We start from the raw sequence: 25635 nt of genomic DNA, 5'->3' as shown, positions 1-25635 counted from the left end.
CAGGTCCAGATTCTACATAGAAAAAGAATATAGTTAATAATTCATACTCTGGATCAGGTGCTCCAAGACCAGAGAAGCTGTTTGGAAGGCAGATGGTGGATACATAGTAAGGCCGTACCTTGAACTGAGCAGCGACAGGACTGGCCTGCCTCTCCAGAGGGGACAAGTCTAGCCTGCGCTGATAACGGCTGAGCAGTCGCCGGTGCTCCGTCTCCCTGACGACCTCATTGACAGCTCGTAGTATCCCACGGCAGCACGCCTGTGCCCTCACCAATGTCTGCAGGTCTGGAGAACCAGCTGTTGTGGGGGCACATACTTGTGTTAATCCAGGAGAAAGGGTGTGTGTGCTTGCCTCCTTGGTAAACTGGTATGTGTGTGTATACTGAAGTGTTTTCATGGTTCAATACATTGTGTGTGAGTGTTTCTATACATGCCTTCTGTGTGTCTGATGATGTTATCCAGCAGCAAGGGGTATTTGGTGAGTCTCTGCATCTCAGACACTAGAAGGTCCTTTAATTGTAGTCGGCGGCAGTGAGGGCTGGCTTCACATTCCTAACACACACACACACACACACACGAATGAGCCAAGGACATCTAAGTCCAAATGTGGATTCTGTTGACTGCAACACCAATTTATACCTAAAACAGCATCACTAGAAGTTATGTGCTGCAATAAAAGTCAAATATAAAAGACTGGATAGTCTCCAATTCAAAGTATGGGTCAACCAATTCACAACCCAGCCCACTAACAAATATGGCAGAAGCTCTAGTGTTTGTAGGTTTGTCCAAAGGCTTTATACCTCTAAAAAGTGTTACCTGTATAAGGTGCGCGAAACGCGGGTCTTTGCATTTATTTTTAATGAGCTCCAGTGCCTGACTCTGCTGACTGCACAGGCGAGACACCTGCTCCTGGAACTCCTCTCCTGCAGCGTCTTCAAACTATCACGCACACACACAAACACATGAGCTACTGACATATCAAGTAAAGCAACAAGTATATCCCACACTACACAGAACAACCCCTTCATTTTAGACAGCACCAAAAGATGATGTGAACTAGAAAGGGAGTAACACTAGCCAGCTCTCACTCTAGACACCATGATGTCTCCGATGCCTTGAACTATAGAAGAGTCCCTCAGCCTCTTCATGGACTCACACAGATTCGCTGAAACACAAATGCAACACCACAAAACAGAATCTGTTTAAGCGAGCCAGTGTATATGTGGTTTGTTAGAAAGTTGTGTCAGTGGGCAACAGAACTCTACTTGTGTCATGAAGGCCACCGCAGAAACAACATGTACAGCCTCCAGTCCATACCTGCTCACAGTAATGGCATGGTGCCGATAGCTGATATTGTTCTGTCATTAAATTCTCAGTTTGGGTGGGTTTTACACTTCTTTAATCTTGATTATGATTTAGACACCAAGTAGGCTTCAGAAATTTAGGTTTGAAAACACACTAAGACAAATGGAGCAGATTTACACGCACACACACACGCTCGCACACAGAGAGACTGACCATGAAGACTGTAGACCTGGGGCAGGTTGGGGAAGATACAGGAAAGTTCTTCGACGGTCAAAAGGTTCCTCATCTTCCGGAAGAACACCTGATCGAGAACCCTGAGAGTCCGCAAGTGAGATGCTTCCGTTGTGAACAGCTCTGAGGAAGAGGATATAGCAAAGTCACTACAATTTCTTACAAACGTTACACAATTCAGAATTCCACATTTTCATGAGTCAGGATAGAATTATCATATGTGCATAATAAATAGAATACTGTATGTTCAAAAGATTTAGTAGCTATTTAGTTTAAGTTAGATCAGTAAATAATTTTTTTCATTTTACATGTTAACTGTGTACTGGGAGTTGTCTTTTATAGTCAGTTGCTGTGCACCACATTTGCTGTTTTACCATATATGACAGCCTGCCGTTCGATCTCCCGGGAGCCGAGAGAGGCGAGTGTGTGCGGCTCCACTGTCTCCTGCCAGTTCTGACAGTGGACCGTGTCCTCTTCCAAAGGAGGTGCATCAGGCAACAACGCCAGTGGTGTATCCACACTCCTACAGGAAGGGAAGGAGGCATGGGGAAAGAGAGAAAGAGAGACAGAGCTTCAGCAGCAACTTACTAAGATAAATCAAGGTGATGGATATGGATGTTAAAGAACTGGACGGCAGGTGTGCATGTGTGCTCATTAGCATCAGACTAATGAGGTGTATATAGTTATAATTACATCTCAGTCATGCTCATGGATCTCTGCGTCCTGGTGCAAGGTGGTGACATACCTGTCCAGAGTAGATGCTGGAGGCCGGACATTCATGGCTCAGGAACCTCAGCAGCTCTTCCACTAGTGTGTCTACTGAAATATCTTGAATGTTGGATGATCTCTTTAGTGTTCGTTTCAGTATCTGTTCATTCAGCTGAAGAACACCTTTTCTGAACGGGTTATCAGACGCAACAATGGTCCTTAAAAATTCCACATTACCTATTATGATGTAATAAACCGAGGTGTGAGAGCTGCAGTAGTGATCTAAGCCAGTTAGCTAGCTAGCTATGTTCTTGTCCAGACACTTTAATGCCTCATGGCTGGTGCAATGACACAATATTCAACATTTCCCTCTGATTCTACTTTTAATTCTGTGACATTAGCTAAGCAACTATAAAGCTACTCTTGTTACCTTGCTAGCTAACAGTTAGCTAGTAACAATGCCTTCAAAAGTAGTTCTCCACTGATACAAGATACCTAAGAGAAGTTTGGCTCGGAATGTGACTGATTGAAAAACAAAAATACATCACAAATAGCGTTATGCAATAATACCTAAAGTGCATGCATCAAATACAAACAGTCCCCAATGCAAACCTCTTTTACAAGGCAGCTATTTAGCATCTGCTACTTCTGCAAAACAAACCCAGTCTTGCATGTTAGTGTTAGCTATCCAGCTAGCTAGGCATTGCTCCAGGACAGGTTTTAGTATAGCCAAAATAATTTGATTGCCTGTTAATTTTTTTAAAAAGTTGATGTAGAGATGTGACATTTTACTAAGCGTGCCCTGATAAAAAGCTAATAAAATAGCTAAGGGCCAGATTCTGTTATATCATTAGTTAGTGTCATGTCCGTTGATGCAGTAAAGAAGAGACAGGAAACAGTGCGTTACCCTGTGGCCTTTTATTAATGCAGAGCTCTTGAGATGTCACTTCACAACACAGTGCGAGTGAGATCTAAAGCATAACTTTGCAACAGACAGACATATTTCTCTCGCCTTGTGCCACTTCTGCTTTTGTGTTTTTCCATCTCAGCCGTCACCTCTGTTTGACCGTCTCGTACACATGTCTTCTTGCATAATCACACATATGCACATCTAGGGCATTTCCTGTTATGTCTGGACATACAGTAATTATTTTATTTATTCAAGCATTAGTCCTATTCCATTCTGCACATTATTCTCTACTAGTGTAAGCTTAGCATTCATTTAATTTCGGAAACTCCACAATTCCCCCTTTTGATCTCTACAAAGAGTTCACCAATCACACTCCTTTATTCTGGCATCTCCTGTCTCTACGTCCCTTTCCCCCTGTATCAGTGGCATCATCGTGGTACCCTCATGCACATCTTTCCTTTCTATCATAGCTGAGATTAGTCTAACCATTAACGCCCTAATACATGGAATACAGCAGCACCCGCATGTCACAGCAATTCCCGTGAATGTGGCTAATGAAACCATCAATGACACAATTAAGTCTTTCCACTGACCGAACCGGCTCACCATCCAGGATTCCAACTGGTTGTTTATGCCTGAATTCTCATGCATTTCTTCTGATAGGGTCTTCGAACCATCCAATGCTCTACTAACTGACCCATCCGGAGCGGTATTATTAGGAATGAATGTACAACACATATCCTCAAGCATAGCGCAGACACCCCCCTTTTCCGCCAACAACATGTCTAATGCCATACGATTTTGCACCGCCATCAGTGAGGTTGGTCCCAGCTGATCTCTAAGTCCTTCCACTGCATCCCTAGTCAGGTTGGCTAGCCTGAGGACATTATAATGTACATAGTTAATCCGATCCACATTTTTATTTGGAGTAATGGGGAATAATGCAGAAAGTATCGGAATATTCTCAAATCCCCCTGCTATCTGGTCTGCTAACTTATATCTGTCCGGAACTCCGCGAGGTATTCCTATTGCATCTATGTATGTGGGGGTATTCCTTGTTAAATCAAAATGGTATGCCTCTCGCTACTGTCTTGCTGCATCAGTTACCGGGTCCCTGTGTAGTTTTTTGCCTATCAGTAATAAAGGAGCTGCTAACCTGACCATGGCGCATGTCGCCTCCGAATTCTCTGGCATGTTAACAACCAAAGTCATCCTTCCACAATAATCATACAATCCTGCTCGTGCCCATGAACCCACAGACTCGTTCCCAGTGACCGTGCGGTTACACCATTCCGCCGGGATGTGCGCCAAGCGTACTTGAGGTGTGCTTGAACTTCTAACGAAGCACGTGTAGTTCCCCTCCCCCTTTTCGGGTGAAAATAGTCCTGTCCTGGTTCTGTTACTGATGGGGGGGAAAATAACGCTCAAAGTGTCACAATTCTTAGGGTTTCTTTCCTTAGTCAGGCCAATCATGCACGCATAACCCTTGGGGTCTTTTTGTGGGAATAGGGGTGCCGGGGTGGTTATAAGTCTGGGTCTTGCGGCTGCACATGCTACACATCCACCAATCTCTACCCCCATTCTTCTTCACCGTCTTGTTGTTAATGTTTTAATCCTTTCCTACTGCCATGCTATTATTTAACCCAAGCGTGACCAAACTGTAAATGGAAACACACAACACAATACACCAACAAATAATCAAACAACACAATTGTCCAGAAGTCATCACTGGTGTTCTGTTCTTCTTACTTCGGGGTCTAAGGGTGGACTACCTTGACCCTTTTGCTCCCGGGGATTATTCTGCCCCTTCCGGGTCAGGTGAGTTAGGTGATGTTTCAGCAAGGTCCCTCGCTGTCTCTTGCAGACTCCTCTGCGGTGACTCTGCGGCGGCGCACTGGCTCAGATGAAACCACGTTTCCCCTTTACCCTTCAGGCGTACGGCGTGGCTGGTTCTTTCTGTCACCTGGAATGGACCTGTCCACCTCGGCTCACTCCATTTTCTCTTGATGACTCTCAGCAGCCCCCAGTCCGTAACGGGTATCGTCTGTGTTTGTCTGCTCCCCGTCCGGTCCCCCTCCTGCGTGGAGAAAGCTGAAACGATACTTTGCAATTCATTAAAGTATGATGTGTGTGTGAGATGTTTTTTTTTTCTCATTTATTGTTAAGGGTCCCTGGGGTCCTGGAAATCCTCAACCTGTCTGCAATTCAAAAGGGGTAAAACCAGTTGTTGCATTTACTGAACATCTAATTTGCATTAATGCCAAAGGTAAGGCATCAACCCAATTTAATTTTGTCTGTGCACAGATTTTGGCCACTTTGTTTTTCGCATTTAGATTCATCCTTTCCACCTTACCTTGAGACTGAGGATGATACACTGCCCCAAATGAATGTTTCAGACCCAGCATTTTCTCTAACTCCTGCAAATTGCGCGCTGTAAAATGAGTGCCATTATCTGATCTCACCTTTCTCTGAAACCCATGGTGAGGAATGTACTGGTTCACCAGGAACTTTACCACTGAAGCACTGTCTTCCCGTTTTGTTGGCCACGCTTCCGGCCACCCTGTGTAGTTGTCTACGCACATCAATTCGTACCTGTCACTGTTAAGGCTGGAGACTATGTACTGGTGAAGGTGAGCTCTTACTTCAGTTTGCTACTCCTACATGTATATTTGTCTGTGTTGAGACTAAAACAGGAGCATGTTTTTACACACACACACACACACACACACACACACACACACACACACACACACACACACACACACACACACACAGATATATATGAGCTGTATGTGTGGAATATTTATTCTGGTAAGCCTGGTCTGTGATATGTAATATACATGGCTGTGAAATATACTGTACAGTTGTGGCTACATTTCCATGATTATTGGTGACTACTCTTTCCTTTAGAGATTACCTCAGCCAGCTCTCAGAGTCTGCAAGGCCACGCCTTCAGCCACGCCTCCCTGAGTGATGGACACCCCAGACGCCTATTGATGCACAAGCAGCTGCATATTAGCCTGTAGGTTCCACCTTCTTAGTATCAGGACTGGGTGGGAGTGTGTGTCACAGACCTATAGGTCTTCCCAGCTCCAGCTCTTGGAAGCCAGTATGCTCAGTGAGGAGTGTTCACTGCCTCAGTCACCCTGTCTCCTCATTATCAAGCTCATTATGAGGTGATTCAGGCATGGTGAGGCAGAAAACCCCTGAAAATATGCAGGGAAGTTTCCTCAGAACTTGAGCTCAGTGTTCCTGAAGTGCAGTTTGAAATGAAATAAGGCTTTTCATTTTTTCATTCATTCATTTATTCAGAATCATGTCTGACTCATGTATGACTCGGTGTTAAAGGAAAGTTTTAACACAGATTTTGTCTGGGTACACACTTTGCAAACTTCAAACTGCATGATTAGCAGACAGTATTGTAGCTATTCAAGTTTATGATCAATAATGTAAGGTAAGTGTGTGTTAACTCTGGGTGGGTCAGGGTGTATTCTCCCCTAAACATACTTCTGACATAATCATTTGTTTAAACACTACAATTCTCTATATCCTAATAATTACTGCCACTTTTTAATAACCTGCAATACACTGTAAATACAGCATTTGTAAGCTTTAAATTTACAAACATGAACAATCATACTATATCAAATACATGATACTCATACCTGTGACATAGTGTTTTGAACAGACATTTGCTGCCACACCTGCTATTTTAGCAGGCTAAATAATCTGCCTTCTGAAATGCTAATATGCTTAATTTCATGCAAGTGCTAGTGTTCCTATTTGCTTGCTGATGTGCATGGAAGCGCCATATTATTATCATTATTATTATTATTATTATTACTATTATTATTATTATTATTATTATTATTATTGAGTCACACTGCTATCAAGTTAGCTGGTTGCTCTTAGCTAGTAGTGCGAACAGGACAGGGGACTTGGGGAAGACCCAAAGGGTGAGGTTTGTGTGTGTACATTCACAAGTACTGGTGCACAGCCACTGACATACATAAACACTGCTATCTGGATCTGGAATTTTTAACATTAATGTACAGACTATTCTTTCTCCTTAAAAAATTCATTATGGTAATAATTATGGCAGTGTATGTTCCCCTGCAAACAAATGCTAGGCTGCAGGCTGCATGATGCTGCAATCAACCAGCTGATGGCAAATCCAGACAGTGTTGTTATTGTGGCAAGAGACTTATTGTAAATGCATTTCCATTAATTGAGAGTCATTTTAAAAGATATTTACTCTCCCACTGCGCATACTCCCGTTTTCATAAATTGGCAAATATACATGTTGCTGCTTGTCACACAAACTTTTGTTGTACACAAGTAATAATGAGAAAAGGACTCATCATATGTTTTATGATATAGCTAAAGCTATGCATTTATCAAGAGGATTTAACACATTACAGAACACATCTAGTTAATCCTTTCAATGATTGACCCAAGGGCAGATAGCAATTATTTAAGTATTACTATGTTTTAATTTAATAATAAAAATGACCATATGAACCTTTTTGCTTTGTATTTGTTTATATTCAGCTGCCTTTATAATGACAATTATTTATGACAATGACAATTTACAATACATTATCAGTGAGTGGTATAATTAAAGTAAAATCATTGTTAAATAAGTCTCATTCTTGTCTCAGATTCAAACACTACAAAATCTTGGTCTTTGCTTGATTGATTTTTTTAATGGTCCTGACTACAACACTATCCTTTGATAAGCTTGGAAGTTGTACACTACTGTGAGAGGAAGTTACATTCAGCTATGAAAGAACCAACAATCAAATAATATACACAGATTAAGATGGTCATTAAAGATCCCAAACTAAGATTAATGCACTAATTAATAAACTACAACTTGTTTGCAGGAGTTCATCAGTGTTTTATCATTGGCATAGGTAAAGGGGTTTTCAGGCACAAGTTAAAAAAGGCACAAGTTGTCAAAGCATAAGAATAATGACCATAATGATCATAAGAAAGCCTTTCTGAGCCAAAGATCTGAATTAACAGGGAATAACAGGAGCACTTGCAAAACTGTGCCTAAGTGTATCCAGAAAGCACTCTTGGGCTTTTGTAGGAAAAAAAGGTTACACAAAGGTTACACTGATAAAACAGTTAAATCTGAACGAAGAATCAAGACCCAGGAGCTGTAAAAGAATAAGTTAATCTCTGCATTGCTCTCTATATAGGGGGAGTTTTACAACATTGGAGTGCACAAGAAACCCGCTTTTGCCCCGACACCATTTTCACTGCCACCTGATGAAAGCAACATGCTGTATATGGGCATCTCTGCCTTCACTGCCAACTCAGCAGGCTTTGTGTAGAAAAATGCAGGAGCACTCAGACTCAGAATCACAGATGACATGGTGAGTTTAAACCACTCCTTGCCATCACTGAGGGAAAGGTGTGGATGTGGTTACCTTACAAGACCAGGCTATTTAGTTAGAAGACTGATAAAGAAGACTGATAACTTTATACTGTTCTCCCAGTGCACATTAATAATCCCTTAATAGTGTAATAAATGAATGGACAAATAAATGATCAACAGTCCCTGAAAATGAAACAAACGTTTATCCTTCCAGATTCCCAGAGCCTCTCCATATCGTCTGAACACCAAGACATTTGAAGCCTTAATTCCGCAGGTATAAGAGATCACTTTCTGTATTCATCACACAAGCATGCAGAAACTGCTGATTTTATATTCTCACATAGGTTTCCTAACACAGTAGACTTTGAATCTTAAAGGAATAATAAGGTTTAAAGAGTAACAAATAATATGATCTCATTAGCAACACAACCATATTTAGATGAAGAATTTCCGAAAAGAACAACATTTCACATGATGATGCTTGGATGAAATGTGTTGAAAACACTGAGTTCTTTTGCTTTTGGTGCTAAAGGCACTTGCAAGTACACCTTACACAGATTGATGGTGGTAGTATAGTTGGCATTCAGTTAAATCAATTAAACTTTGGACAGGGGTAGATTTGTCCTTCATACTGTTATTCAGCACAGGTAATAGCCATTTTGGGACTTTGTATCACTTTTGGGAGGCTGCCGTGTTCTCCTTAAAGTACCCAGGTTGAAGAGTGCTGGGCCCAGGAGTATTATCACCTGCTCCTGCATTTCTGCCGATGAAATAGTGAGACGGATCCACATCCTGCCTGCTTATTGGGGACGTACTGTTCTAGCAGCTCTTCCTCATCTGTCCATGCTCATACCATGGGTTGCTGTACTGTTTCCATGCTTATGTGGTACTCTTTCCGCAGGATGCTATGGAACTTTTGGTGCTCCCTGCTCCTCTCTGGCATTTGTAGCTTGACCTTCCTGGTGATTTTTTTGCAGTCCACGTCACTTTGCCAGGAGCTTCCTTTTGCTGATTAGCAGAAGCAGGAATACCTCCTGTCCTGCCAGGCTTTTGCAGTCATATTAGGCACATTGACTGCTCCGCTCTTACCTGCTTTCTATATCTTATGTTTGGGCTACTTGTGGAAGTGACATGAAAGCAGTGTTATGTTTATGTTAGTGTGGAGTTTGATATCTTGTGGAATTTCCACAAGGCTGTTAGTATCATGGCCACCCACAAATTGTTGATCATGAATGTTCTTTAATTGATTTGACTGATAAATGGTAAGTCTGACTTTTAGATCATATAACAATCATATAACAATTAATAATGTTATATATATATTATCCTGTTTTTTTTCTATTGTCACATTGGTTGATGACATGTCTCCCAGGAGACATAAAGATGGTGTTGGAAGGATAGGGTTATTTAAATCATGGGACATGTGTGTGATTACTTATTGCCAAAATTGCTTGATAGGTGTGCTCTGCCACACGATGTGAATGTAATCGTCAGCTGTCTTTGGAGTAAAGTATGTACAGATTGCTGAGCTTGTGAAACCAATTTTAAACATCCAATGTGTAGTATAATGTAATCTATGTATTATTTTGTACTGAATGCATTGTAGGTTAGTGTTGCTGTCATGTGGTAATTATTATTACACATTTTAATCCAAACTGTGGCGTCGGGAGCTAGTAATAAATCTTCCTCCCATTGTCTCGATGGGAGAGTAACTGAGATTTGATTTCACTATTATTTTGTATATCTTAGATAATAGGTTTTTTGTATTAAGAATGTTTGTTTATAAAATCTGATATGGATGTAGGTATCGGAATTGATTTTTGAACACATAGGTGATCTTAGCTGATGGTATTGTAGGAACTGGGGCTTTCTATACCATATTTTGGGGCTAGTTGTGGGCGTGACATGAAAGAAGTCTTATGATAAATATGTTTAAGGTGTGTAATGCCTTTTTCTATCCAAGAGGTAAAGTTTAATATTTTTGTTCATGGTAAAGTCTGGATTGTTCCAAATGGGAGAATGACTAGTTTGTGTGAGTGTGGAGTTTGATATCTTGTGGAATTTCCACCAGACTGTTAGTGTCATGGCCTCCTTCAAACTGTTGAAACATGGATATTTTTGAATATGAGTCTGGGCACATTTGAAACACCTGCTGCAAACATTACTGACATTATTTCTTGTTTATGTGATTGACTGTGTTTCTCTAGTCACAAGTACTTCTGAATGCTCCTCCAGAGCACCCAGAAACCCTCATAGTGGGTTTCTCAACTTGCTCAGACTCAAATCTGAATATCCGCGTCTGAAACATCTTGGAGAGGAACAAAAAACACAACACATTTGATTAAATTGTTCTGGTCACCGGGACCGGAGCTCAACCCAGTGGTGCAGGTCTTGAGCTCAGCTCTGGTAAAGGCTACCAGTGCACTGAAGGGGTCCATGCTCTAAACTCTGGGATCCCGCCGGACTGACGCGTTGGGAAAGCGGTTTCTCTGTATGCCCAGTCATGATGAAAAGATTGTGAATCTTTTATGTGAATGTTTACGTAAATATGAGATTTTACACTCAGAATGTAAATAAAGGTAAGGAAATAAACACATTGTAGTTGATGGTGTTAACAATACCCAGCGTTAGCCTACTTGATCGAATAAACTAATATTATTAACCTATTAATAATACAAAAAAAAATCTGTATTAACAATTTACTATTTGCCATACAGCTCTGCCTTGAGATCTGAAGTAAATGACTTTATGTAATATAGAATGTAATGTGAAAAAATAAATTCGGTAAATTCTGGCTTTAAAAAAGTTCTTTCAGTGTTACTACCACCTGTTGTAGATTGACAGTCACACACCCCCTCTGACAGCCGTGCTGGGCGGTTGAATGGGGTTTGTGTGTATAGGATATACTAATACTGGACGCTGCAAGCAAACGTGCGGCCACATGCTCTACGTCGGCACTGCAACGAGTTGGGGAGTATACGGCAGGAGGAGAGAGAAAGCTTCGACTAAGTGCATCCTCACCTGGACACACTCCACATCATTTCCCCTTATGGAACATCCATACCTCCAGGGCACTACGCTCCATCACTCATGCCCAGCACAGCACATACTCACCTGGACACACTCCTCACCATGTCCCACGCTACATTCTGGAGCTCCAGACCTCCAGGAATGCAGCGCACCAGCCGACCCTTTAGGGACCACACTTAAGCCCCCATCCTCGGGCTAAATCTCTTAGATTGGATCAAGGGCTAATTTTCAATGGATCGCAGCAACGTAGCTGCTCTGCCACTCACAAGAACCTGGCCCAGAATCAGGTCATTTAAGGTCAATTAGCACCAGGTTCTCCACAAACATGCTTTGCAGCTGAATCCCTGGTCCGTTCACACGTGTCTTTGCTCACTGGGGTCCGGGAGGATTCTGATTTGGAGGCCTTCAGTCATAATCCCACACGCACCAAATGTCTGAACCTGCGGTTCCTCTCATACTGAGCAGGATTACTGTTGCAACACCACATCATCAGTAGGGTAAAACTAACCTGTCTCATGACGGTCTAAACCCACCTCTCGTTCCCTGTTAGTGAGTGAACAACCCAACGCTTGGTGAATTCTGCTTCACAATCATGGGAAGAGCCGACATCGAAGGATCAAAAAGCGACGTCGCTATGAACGCTTGGCCGCCACAAGTCAGTTATCCCTGTGGTAACTTTTCTGACACTTCCTGCTTAAAACCCAAAAAGCCAGAAGCCCCATTTTCACGGTCTGTATACGTACTGAAAATGAAAATTAAACAAGCTTTTGCTGTTCTGCTCCATGGGAGGTTTCTGTCCTGCCCGAGCTCACATTAGGACACTTGCATTACGCTTTGACAGGTGTAAAGCTCCCCCCCCCCCCAGTCAATGAAAACATTTTTAATATCTGTGGGAAAAGAGGGAGACATGTATCCAACAACTTTCTTTTTTAATGTGCAACACAGTCAAAATTGTGAACTCATCTACATGCAAAAACCACAAAAAGCATTTACAAACTGGAAACTCTTACTGCATAATTAAAACATTATACAACTTAAGAAAAAACATAACATAAAACATAAAACATCGGTAAATATGAGAATTCAAACAACAAAATGAACCAAGCTTATTCAAATTGAGAAGTAACAGCAGTAACTCTAGGCATGACCCATGGCCTTGAGGACCTGTTCGGCAGCGGTGTGGTGGGCCTCCTCCTCCATGTTGTTGTTGTTGGGGCAGGGGAGAACTTCGGCAGCACCGCAGAACGGTTCGGATAACCCTGGTACCAGCACGCTGTAGTTGACACAGAGTAAGCCATTGGTGTTGGTATGATAGCGCACGTTGTAGAATGGCACGCCGAACCCATACATTTGACACAGGAAGTGCACAGCATTGCACGTCCGCGAGAAGTGCTGTGGGCGGGGGTCGTGGGAGGCCGCCCCCACTGACTGGAAGCGCGTGGGTGTGAGAAGAGCCTGGCGGACAGGTGTAGGACCCGGAGAGGCGAAGGCGCCCACTTCTTCACGCTCGTCATGTCTGCGCTTGGAGCTGCCAGAGAACCAGTGGGCAGTGATGAAGATTACTCATATAAACCTTACTCATATAAACACCACCTGGATTGGCTTTGACATATTCAGGTGGATTTGGGCATGCCATCCAAAGCACACAGAAGCAATAATCTGTTAATACACCATAATTCTATAATCCCAACCCATCAATAAGAACCCTTAACGGCAATTGAATAGAGAAGGCAGCATACCGTACTGAGTCTGCATTGTCTAGGGTGTTGGAAATTCAGGTTACTGGCCATCATAAATATATTCCAGGTTTACAGTTAATGAGAGGGAGTTTGGTACTCTCTCTCCATCCATCACTACACCTACGAGACAGTCTGTAAGGAGGCCACACTCTAAGTGACGTGAAGGCATTTACTCCAGACCTTTTTGTGTATTAAATGGGTTTGTTCTAGACCTTTGCTAGCTCTCTAGTGCAGGATCTAATAACGTAATGACAAACAGCTAGCTGAGAAACAAGCAGACATGGGGCCAGTTACTCATGGTCCCTTTAAATAAGAGGATTCAGAACAAACTGAGCAGTTATTACTGTATAGTTCATCCATTATTGATGTTAATTTCTCAAATTAAAGATGTGGTTTTGCATCTTAATCTCAATGGAATTTTTTCAATTTAAAATGCTCTGAGTTAGACTACAGAGTCAGTACAGCATATGTGTGTGTGTGTACACATGTGCATGTGTGCGCGAGTGTGTGCGTGTGTGCGCGTGAGCACAAGTGTGTGTGCGTGAGTGCGTGCGTGTGTCTAATTGCGCACAAACGTTTCTTGTGCAATGTGAAAAACAAAGAGCTAGATAGAAAAAGAGAGGGAGATTGATTAAACAAGGAGGGAGGACCTAGCTAAGCTAGGACTGAGGGGAATGACTTCAGGGCAGAGGTTGGTAGATGAATGGCTAAAATGATGGACTATTGGATGGACTGATGGTGTTCAGTGTAGACCCAAAACAGGGCCTTAAAATCCAGCCTTAGGGGAAACCCACTTAAAGACAGACAGGTGAAGGTTGTAGGTCACATACCTACAATGTGCTTCCCTCACTGTCTATCTATACGTACCTGCGGATACATACATAACTATACATACCTACAGAGAGATATATAGATACATACCTACCGATACATACGTGCAGATAGATAAATACATAGATACATACCTGCAGATGGACAGACAGATATATACAGAACTATACATACCTATAGACAGATAGATAGATACATACCTACCGATACGTACCTATAGATGTATAGACAGATACATAAACAACTATACATACCTAAAGAGAGATAGATAGATACATACCTACCGATACATACGTGCAGATAGATAAATACATAGATACATACTTACCGATACATACCTGTAGGTGGATACACAGATACATACATAACAATACATACCTATAGAGAGATAGATACATACAAAAATACAAACGTACATAGATGCACACAGAAAGACATAAAGAAGAATTTTAGGTCTACCTTTGATATCGAAGAAATCAAGAATTGTCCTACCTATCACACACACAGGCACTAGGTTAGCTAGCTAACTATTCGACGAAACTGAGTACACAAACGCTATGGTAAAAACCTGTGTAAAAAGACCAAAACCTGAAGTAAATTGTTAACTGGAGATGGTAAATGTCATTAATGCATTATGAGCGAAAGATAAACTCGTATGTCAAATGAGCCAGTATGAAGCAGAACTAGCTAGCTAGGTTTACTCTTTAGCTTGCTAGCTAGCTGGTTTTTGTGGCTCGTTTAATGGGGGCGAGTCTGCACGCTAATTAGCTGCTATCACGGCGAGCGTATTATAGCAAAGAAACTAATGTTAGACTATAGGCACAGTCTATATTGTGAGAGACACATTACCCCCAGATATTCAGATATGCTCAAAATGTCCCCCATATAACGAGGTAATAAATTAAAATATTGCACACACTAGTTGTGTCAGCTGCTGTTGGTGAGACATTTTATGTTATAACACCCACCACTGCTGTCTATTGTCGCACTTAATTTCAGACAATATTACTTTTTTTCTGTGTAAAGTCCCCTTTACTGTCTTGCTGGAAGCTTAATTCTGGACATGGACATGAGTGTGCCAGTGCAGTGGTGACTTCTCTGGGTTTTAGCCTTTTGAATTTTCCTGTGCCCATAGTTACAATAATTTTCTAATAATTAATCTTTTTTTTTTTTTTTTTTTTTTTTTTTTTTTTTTTTTGTGTGTGTGTGTGGTAGAGACATGTTAGGCAAGACAGTACAGGTTGTACCCTTACTGCTTTGCTCAGAACTGGCTTTCAAAACACATGTATTTCATTTTTTTAGCTCTAACATATTGGCTTTACCTGAAGTTCTTCTAACGACACTTCAGTGTGGCAGATTCTCTTCTGACTGGTTATCACTGGGCTACTACACTGAAGTATTCTCATATGCTATCAGTAAATATGCCACTTACTTCTGTGTCACTCCACATGTAAACATGGTTCTCTTTACAGAAAATAGTTTAGTGGTGCAATAGCTTATCCTCTTTCCTGTCAACTTCCATATCACTTCAACTAAGTCAATCAAATCAAAATCAAAATTTATTTGTATAGCGCTTTTTACAACAGTTGTCACAAAGCAGCTTTACAAATGTCCAAGTCCAAGCCTCCAGTGAGCAAGACAAAGGCAACAGTGGCAAGGAAAAACTCCCTAGAACATGAGGAAGAAACCTTGAGAGGAACCAAGACTCAAAGGGGGGCCAATGCTTCTCTGGCCAACAACGGTCACCACAATAATGACAATTTTAAGAGGAAAAAAAAAGCAATTAATTTCTAGTCTAACTTTCTAGAGGTCCTAATCTTGTCCCTAAGTACACAGAAAAAAAACAAACAAACTCAGCAGGATTACATGTATATTTACATTTACAGCATTTAGCAGACGCGCTCATCCAGAACGACTTACAAAAGTGCTTTGTCATTTACTCATAGAATATATCCAAGTTCAGTATAGTAGGTTAGAATTAAACATACCATTGAACTAGAATACTGTGGAATACAGGGATAAATGCTGATACCTAGAAGTGCAAAATACATAAGGTCTATCTTAAACAACGATAAGTGATATAAACAATAAGTGCTAGTTTGTATATTTACCCCTAACTAAGCATTTCCTTCTAGCACTAAGTGTTTTCTGCAACTTTACTGTTAATGAAAGTGACTTTAATCCATTGTTTAGGCTACATACTCATCAGTTCCTGGTTCTCACAAAATATGCCTTTAATTGTATTGGAAGCTACATGGTCAGTGTAGTATGACTAAGATGTTAAGTCTCATTTCCTCCCTAGATTGGGGAATTGTCAAGAAGGAAGTGCTTGGGAGGTCTAATGATTTCCAGGGTTACGTTCTCAGGAGTGTTAGCTCCTGGTAGGGTCTCCCATGGCAACCAGGTCTGAGGTGGCGACTAGACAAACACAAGCCATTAACACCCTTATGATCAAAAGTATGAGAAGTATGAGAGGATCAGCCCAAAGAGACAATGTGGGGGGCTGTGCAGTGCCCGGGCAGTGAAACAGATGATCTCTTAAAGGTTAAATCCCTTAAAGGTCTTAGTCCTGCTCATCCCACATGCTGATGTGTGAGTGAAACAGTGCATAGGTGTAGAGACCTGGACTTGGCGAGATGCAGGCCTATCCTCGCAGTCTGGTGCTATTCTGTTACTAGAGGACCTGAACACGCTTCTCCAACAGTACGTTCTTCTGGGCCTGATGACAACGCACACACACATGAACACGCACACACTCGGGCACACAAACAGACATACAGATACTGTTTAATTTCTTCACATCTGTAGATACACTAGCATAAGTTGATATATACGTTTATGAGTTTGATTATGAGCTGATTTCAACTTGACACGTACAGAGTATATAATATACATAGAGAGTGCATAGTTTTACCAGATTGAGTGCTACAGATTCTTGTAATGAAAGGTGACAAACCCAGCCATATGAAGAAAACAAGTACAGGGTTAATCCCTTAAAGGTTTAAAGAAGTCTGCTTTAAAGGTCTTAGTCCTGCTCATACCACATGCTGATGTGTGAGTGAAACAGTGCAGAGGTGTAGAGACCTGGACTTGGCGACATGCAGGTCTTTCCTTGCAATTAATGCTACATTCTGCTGCAGGAGAACCAGAACATGCTACTCCACACACAAACAGACACACACACACACACACACACACACACACACACACACACACACACACACACACACACACACAGTTGCGCAAATATACACAGATACACATTCTGTTTAATTTCTTCACATCTGCAGACTAGAGTAAACTGAGGGTATAGTGTTAAACCAGGTACTACATAAACAGTATATAGTATATATACAGAGGGTATAGTGTTAAACCAGGTACTACATAAACAGTATATAGTATATATACAGAGGGTATAGTGTTAAACCAGGTAGTACATACAGAGTGTATAGTATATATACAGAGTATATAGTTTTACCAGATGATCGTGCTGATCTTTGATCTCCTGGATCTTCATCTCCAGCGCCACTTTCAGGCTCATAATGTCCTCCTCTATGGGCTGGTATAACACACACATACGCACACGCGTACGCACGCACACACCCACACACACGCGCGCACACACACACGTGCTGACACACACGCGCACACACACACACGCATACACACACACACACACACACACAAACGCGCACACACACACGCACACACGAATCATTACTACAGCCAGTACAATGGAAAGGTGGGAATGTGTACTGAATGTGTACTGCTGCTATAAGTGAAAGGTGGAGGTCCTGGTGGATGTGTACTGACACTATAAGGGATCTCTACCTGCAGTGACAGTCTGAGCTTCTCATGTTCTTCCTCCAGAGATTTCTTCTCCAGTTCACAGGCCATTTTCATATCTGCCAGACCAAGTATCATTGCTGCTGTATATATATAGAACACAGATTTTATATACTGCATAATTACTACTGGATATATAAAATATACTATATATAGTACTATACATATATTAGTATCACTTTTATTGGAGCCTAAAGGCTAACATTCATTATTAGTTATGTTAGTATTATTGCATTTCCATAGTACTTACTCTTGATGGACCTGTTATGCTCCTCCTCCTCCTGCTGTTTCTGCAGGAGCTCTGTCTCCTCCTGCTGCTCGTGTTTCAGCATCTCCTGAAGAACCTGGAGCTCCTTCTGCTTCTGCAACCTCAACTCCTTCAGCTGCTCCAACAAAATGTTCTCCAACTCCTCCTTCTCACACCGCAAACACTCCAATCGGGCCACAGGCCCCACTACTGACACAGAACCACACACACACACAAACACAGAGAGACAAACAGAAAGAGAGACAGACATATGAAATTAGAAAGCGATATAGGGTAGAAATAGATTGATGTTATTCAGGGACCTCATTTATAAAGCTTTGTGGATTCCAAAGTGAAAGTGTGTGTATTCTGCACAAATAACAGGAAATGGCATATATTCCCCAAAAAATTTGATTTCTAAAGACTCGAGTATGAATTATTGGGAGATAGAGGCAACAATGCAGCGCTAAAGACAAAAAAGGAATTTTAACCGCAGTTATGAGTGGCAGCACCAGCAACCGCAGGTGTGAGTGGCATTATATTTACATTTACCGTCCACATCCTTTGTGCCTGTGTATTCGTCCTCGATGCGTCCAGTACACCATCTCCAGAAACGCCTCATTTTTTCTCTGTCCTCTTCAGTGTCTTTCCACAGACTGATTTGTAAAGGTGTTCATGGGATTCCCCTCACATGTGACATCAGGCCACAGGACATATGGGGTTCTAAAGTTCCAAGAGTGTAGATGAGTTGTTTTTCTTTGAATTTCCTAATTTCATTGCTGCCATAGCAACAACTGGCAATGCAAACAGATGTGTCATTAATGCAGTGACTCTACCTCAACCTGGATTGATTAACCATGTACGGCTCACCGGAGACTGTGATACATATAACATCCCAAAGTGTACTTCATTCTGAGCAAAATCTAACTAGCCTCATTACTGCTGAACTATGAGGGGCCATTTAGGGACAAATCAGGGAAACACTACTTGTACATACATATGAAACATTTTCACATAAATAGCCTACTACTTACATTTGTGTATAATAATTTAAACTTGCATATACACGCACTTGCCCACTCAATCCCTGGTGCGTAAACATAGAGTTGCACTATGCTTATGTTGGTATGGGGGTGTCTGTGTGTATATAACAATTTTCTGGGCGCCTGGAAGTCATTTCATTGTAACTTCAAGGCAGATATTTAACATGTGTACAGTGCGTATAATAGACAGAGGAAGACTGTTGAACTATTAATATTAGGACAGTTATTGACATTTGTGTAATAAGTAGTGCTTCTCTTAATGACAAATGTAACTGTTTTCCCAGATAGAATTGTATGCTTTCTATTGTTTGGAGGAACTTTTTCTTCTCATTTAGAAATATGTTCACTAAGTGCTCAGATTGTCTTATTATTTATTATGCTCAGTCTCAGCATTTTTGGCAGATTTCACCACGTTATTACGAACGTGGATACGTTATCTTATAATTATAAGCAGTGTGAGATGTGAAGCTAAGCGAATCACATGTGCAGAATTTCTAACAATAGCCTGTTTTGTATAGCCTGGCTAACTGACCAATCAGTGAAATTAAATGTGGTTCCTGAGCTTGTTGCAGCTGGGTCGATTTAATTTGATTTAATTGAGTTTAATTTTAAACTCAGCTGCGTGCCATTAGACACAAGTTAATCTGAGCATTTTTTTTTTTTTGTTCTAGCTGCAAGCTAACGCCGACTTAACCTAGCCATGCTTTACAGTTATCTTGAAATAATTGAGGTTGAGGTTCATCGCTAGAGGGTGGTGTTCACTTTTTTCTATTTTCTTTTTGTATTATTGATCAGTGTGTGTGTGTGTGTGTGTGTGTGTGTGTGTGTGTGTGTGTGTTATACCAGCCCATAGAGGAGGACATTATGAGCCTGAAAGTGGCACTGGAGATGAAGAACCAGGAGATCAAAGATCACCACGATCATCTGGTAAAACTATATACTCTGTATGTAGTACCTGGTTTAACACTATACCCTCAGCTTACTCTAGTCTGCAGATTTAAAGAAATTAAACAGAATGTGTGTCTGTATATTTGTGCCCCTGTGTGTCTGTGTGTGTGTGGAGTAGCATGTTCTGGTTCTCCTGCAGCAGAATGCAGCACTAATTGCAAGGAAAGACCTGCATGTCGCCAAGTCCAGGTCTCTACACCTCTGCACTGTTTCACTCACACATCAGCATGTGGTATGAGCAGGACTAAGACCTTTAAGGCAGACTTCTTTAAACCTTTAAGGGATTAACCCTGTACTTGTTTTCTTCATATGGCTGGGTTTGTCACCTTTCATTACAAGAATCTGTAGCACTCAATCTGGTAAAACTATGCACTCTCTATGTATATTATATACTCTGTACGTGTCAAGTTGAAATCAGCTCATAATCAAACTCATAAACGTATATATCAACTTATGCTAGTGTATCTACAGATGTGAAGAAATTAAATAGTATCTGTATGTCTGTATTTGTGCCCGTGTGTGTGTGTGTGCGTGTGCATGTGTGTGTGCATTGTCATCAGGCCCAGAAGAACGTACTGTTGGAGAAGCGTGTTCAGGTTCTCTAGCAACAGAATAGCACCAGACTGCGAGGATAGGCCTGCATCTCGCCAAGTCCAGGTCTCTACACCTATGCACTGTTTCACTCACACATCAGCATGTGGGATGAGCAGGACTAAGACCTTTAAGGGATTTAAGCTTTAAGAGATAATTTGTTCAGAACATCCTAAAAAATTTTAGGAAAGTTCTTAAGGGCTATGGTAGTGTTATTCAAATGAGTTCATGAAAGTTTGTTAGGGTTACATTAGGATTGATTGAAAGAGATCATTCCAAATGACCTCTATAAGGCTTCATATAATAAGCGCTTTTAACCTCACAGATGTACTATATCTGTAGCCTTTAACAGCAGGCTAAGCTTCACACCACGTCTCTTCTGCCCTCAGGCGGTTGGCAGATGAGATGCCTAAATTGCAGGAGTACCTGGAGAAAGAGGACATTGAAAAGAAGCTTCTGAGCCAAACAATGAGGAGCTGCTCTGTAAGTAAAATGTAAATATCTGTATAATATGTAAATAAAAGGAAGATGTGGTTGTATAGTGTAGTCGTTTGATTATAAATAATCTCATAATAATCTTATCTACAAATTCTGCAGGAGTACCTGGAGAAAGAGGACATCAAAAAGAAGCTTCTGAGCTGAACCAATGAGGAGCTGCTCTGTAAATAAAATATCTGTATAATATGTAAATAAAAGGAAGATGTGGTTGTATAATGTAGTCGTTTGATTATAAATAATCTCATAATAATCTTATCCACAAATTCTTACACATTTACATAGTAACATTCACTAATTTGCTCAAATTCCATATCATACATAGAAAACGTCCACCTCATCTATTTTAAAGTTTTTTCCTGATCAATAATACAAAAAGAAAAGAAAAAAAGTGAACAGCACCCTCTAGCGATGAAACTCAATTATTTCAAGCTAACTGTAAAACATGGCTAGGTTAAGTCGGCGTTAGCTTGCAGCTAGAACAACAACAAAAAAAGCTCAGATTAACTTGTGTCTCATGGCACGCAGCTGAGTTTAAAATTAAACACAATGAAATCAAATTAAATTGAGCCAGCTGCAACAAGCTCAGCAACCACATTTAATTTCACTGATTGGTCAGTTAGCCAGGCTATACAAAACAGGCTATTGTTAGAAATTCTGCACATGTGATTCGCTTAGCTTCACAGCTCACACTGCTTATAATTATAAGATAACGTATCCACGTTCGTAATAACGTGGTGAAATCTGCCAAAAATGCTGAGACTGAGCATAATAAATAATAAGACAATCTGAGCACTTAGTGAACATATTTCTAAATGAGAAGAAAAAGTTCTTCCAAACAATATAAAGCACACAATTCTATATGGGAAAACAGTTACATTTGTCATTAAGAGAAGCACTACTTATTACACAAATGTCAATAACTGTCCTAATATTAATAGTTCAACAGTCTTCCTCTGTCTATTATACGCACTGTACACATGTTAAATATCTGCCTTGAAGTTACAATGAAATGACTTCCAGGCGCCCAGAAAATTGTTATATACACACAGACACCCCCATACCAACATAAGCATAGTGCAACTCTATGTTTACGCACCAGGGATTGAGTGGGCAAGTGCGTGTATATGCAAGTTTAAATTATTATACACAAATGTAAGTAGTAGGCTATTTATGTGAAAATGTTTCATATGTATGTACAAGTAGTGTTTCCCTGATTTGTCCCTAAATGGCCCCTCATAGTTCAGCAGTAATGAGGCTAGTTAGATTTTGCTCAGAATGAAGTACACTTTGGGATGTTATATGTATCACAGTCTCCGGTGAGCCGTACATGGTTAATCAATCCAGGTTGAGGTAGAGTCACTGCATTAATGACACATCTGTTTGCATTGCCAGTTGTTGCTATGGCAGCAATGAAATTAGGAAATTCAAAGAAAAACAACTCATCTACACTCTTGGAACTTTAGAACCCCATATGTCCTGTGGCCTGATGTCACATGTGAGGGGAATCCCATGAACACCTTTACAAATCAGTCTGTGGAAAGACACTGAAGAGGACAGAAAAAATGAGGCGTTTCTGGAGATGGTGTTCTGGACGCATCGAGGACGAATACACAGGCACAAAGGATGTGGAGGGTAAATGTAAATATAATACCGCTCACACCTGCGGTTGCTGGTGCTGCCACTCATAACTGCGGTTAAAATTCCTTTTTTGTCTTTAGCGCTGCATTGTCGCCTCTATCTCCCAATAATTCATACTCGAGTCTTTAGAAATCAAATTTTTTTGGGGAATATATGCCATTTCCTGTTATTTGTGCAGAATACACACACTTTCACTTTGGAATCCACAAAGCTTTATAAATGAGGTCCCTGAATAACATCAATCTATTTCTACCCTATATCGCTTTCTAATTTCATATGTCTGTCTAACTTTCTGTTTGTCTCTCTGTGTTTGTGTGTGTGTGTGGTTCTGTGTCAGTAGTGGGGCCTGTGGCCCGATTGGAGTGTTTGCGGCGTGAGAAGGAGGAGTTGGAGAACAGTTTGTTGGAGCAGCTGAAGGAGTTGAGGTTGCAGAAGCAGAAGGAGCTCCAGGTTCTTCAGGAGATGCTGAAACACGAGCAGCAGGAGGAGACAGAGCTCCTGCAGAAACAGCAGGAGGAGGAGGAGCATAACAGGTCCATCAAGAGTAAGTACTATGGAAATGCAATAATACTAACATAACTAATAATGAATGTTAGCCTTTAGGCTCCAATAAAAGTGATACTAATATATGTATAGTACTATATATAGTATATTTTATATATCCAGTAGTAATTATGTAGTATATAAAATCTGTGTTCTATATATATACAGCAGTAATGATACTTGCTCTGGCAGATATGAAAATGGCCTGTGAACAGGAGAAGAAATCTCTGGAGGAAGAACTTGAGAAGCTCAGACTGTCACTGCAGGTAGAGATCCCTTATAGTGTCAGTACACATCCACCAGTACCTCCACCTTTCACTTATAGTAGCAGTACACATTCAGTACACATTCCCACCTTTCCATTGTACTGGCTGTAGTAATGATTCGTGTGTGCGTGTGTGTTTGTGCGCGTGTGTGTGGGTGTGTGCGTGCGTGCGTACACGTGTGCATGTGCGTATGTGTGTGTTATACCAGCCCATAGAGGAGGACATTATGAGCCTGAAAGTGGCGCTGGAGATGAAGAACCAGGAGATCAAAGATCAGCACGATCATCTGGTAAAACTATATACTCTGTATATATACTATACACTCTGTATGTACTACCTGGTTTAACACTATACCCTCTGTATATATACTATATACTGTTTATGTAGTACCTGGTTTAACACTATACCCTCAGCTTACTCTAGTCTGCAGATGTGAAGAAATTAAACAGAATGTGTATCTGTGTATATTTGCGCAACTGTGTGTGTGTGTGTGTGTGTGTGTGTGTGTGTGTGTGTGTGTGTGTGTGTGTGTCTGTTTGTGTGTGGAGTAGCATGTTCTGGTTCTCCTGCAGCAGAATGTAGCATTAATTGCAAGGAAAGACCTGCATGTCGCCAAGTCCAGGTCTCTACACCTCTGCACTGTTTCACTCACACATCAGCATGTGGTATGAGCAGGACTAAGACCTTTAAAGCAGACTTCTTTAAACCTTTAAGGGATTAACCCTGTACTTGTTTTCTTCATATGGCTGGGTTTGTCACCTTTCATTACAAGAATCTGTAGCACTCAATCTGGTAAAACTATGCACTCTCTATGTATATTATATACTCTGTACGTGTCAAGTTGAAATCAGCTCATAATCAAACTCATAAACGTATATATCAACTTATGCTAGTGTATCTACAGATGTGAAGAAATTAAACAGTATCTGTATGTCTGTTTGTGTGCCCGAGTGTGTGCGTGTTCATGTGTGTGTGCGTTGTCATCAGGCCCAGAAGAACGTACTGTTGGAGAAGCGTGTTCAGGTCCTCTAGTAACAGAATAGCACCAGACTGCGAGGATAGGCCTGCATCTCGCCAAGTCCAGGTCTCTACACCTATGCACTGTTTCACTCACACATCAGCATGTGGGATGAGCAGGACTAAGACCTTTAAGGGATTTAACCTTTAAGAGATCATCTGTTTCACTGCCCGGGCACTGCACAGCCCCCCACATTGTCTCTTTGGGCTGATCCTCTCATACTTCTCATACTTTTGATCATAAGGGTGTTAATGGCTTGTGTTTGTCTAGTCGCCACCTCAGACCTGGTTGCCATGGGAGACCCTACCAGGAGCTAACACTCCTGAGAACGTAACCCTGGAAATCATTAGACCTCCCAAGCACTTCCTTCTTGACAATTCCCCAATCTAGGGAGGAAATGAGACTTAACATCTTAGTCATACTACACTGACCATGTAGCTTCCAATACAATTAAAGGCATATTTTGTGAGAACCAGGAACTGATGAGTATGTAGCCTAAACAATGGATTAAAGTCACTTTCATTAACAGTAAAGTTGCAGAAAACACTTAGTGCTAGAAGGAAATGCTTAGTTAGGGGTAAATATACAAACTAGCACTTATTGTTTATATCACTTATCGTTGTTTAAGATAGACCTTATGTATTTTGCACTTCTAGGTATCAGCATTTATCCCTGTATTCCACAGTATTCTAGTTCAATGGTATGTTTAATTCTAACCTACTATACTGAACTTGGATATATTCTATGAGTAAATGACAAAGCACTTTTGTAAGTCGTTCTGGATGAGCGCGTCTGCTAAATGCTGTAAATGTAAATATACATGTAATCCTGCTGAGTTTGTTTGTTTTTTTTCTGTG

General features: G+C 41.0%; 1 protein-coding gene across 1 annotated transcript in view; it reads left to right on the top strand.

The window, feature by feature from the left end:
* Nucleotides 1-24106, top strand: part of LOC145655921 (uncharacterized) — a 35199-nt gene extending 11093 nt beyond the window's left edge. The window contains exons 2-4 of the mRNA XM_081709385.1: nucleotides 23289-23495; nucleotides 23687-23760; nucleotides 23969-24106. Coding sequence (XP_081565511.1) covers nucleotides 23289-23495; nucleotides 23687-23760; nucleotides 23969-24106 — 419 coding nt within the window. The remainder of the gene's footprint in view (nucleotides 1-23288; nucleotides 23496-23686; nucleotides 23761-23968) is intronic.
* The last annotated feature ends 1529 nt before the right edge of the window (nucleotides 24107-25635 follow it).

Source organism: Electrophorus electricus, unplaced genomic scaffold, assembly GCF_041902795.1.
Source record: "Electrophorus electricus isolate QZ-2024a unplaced genomic scaffold, ASM4190279v1 Scaffold40, whole genome shotgun sequence".
NCBI lineage: Eukaryota > Metazoa > Chordata > Actinopteri > Gymnotiformes > Gymnotidae > Electrophorus > Electrophorus electricus.
This window is presented reverse-complemented; position numbering and strand designations above follow the sequence as displayed.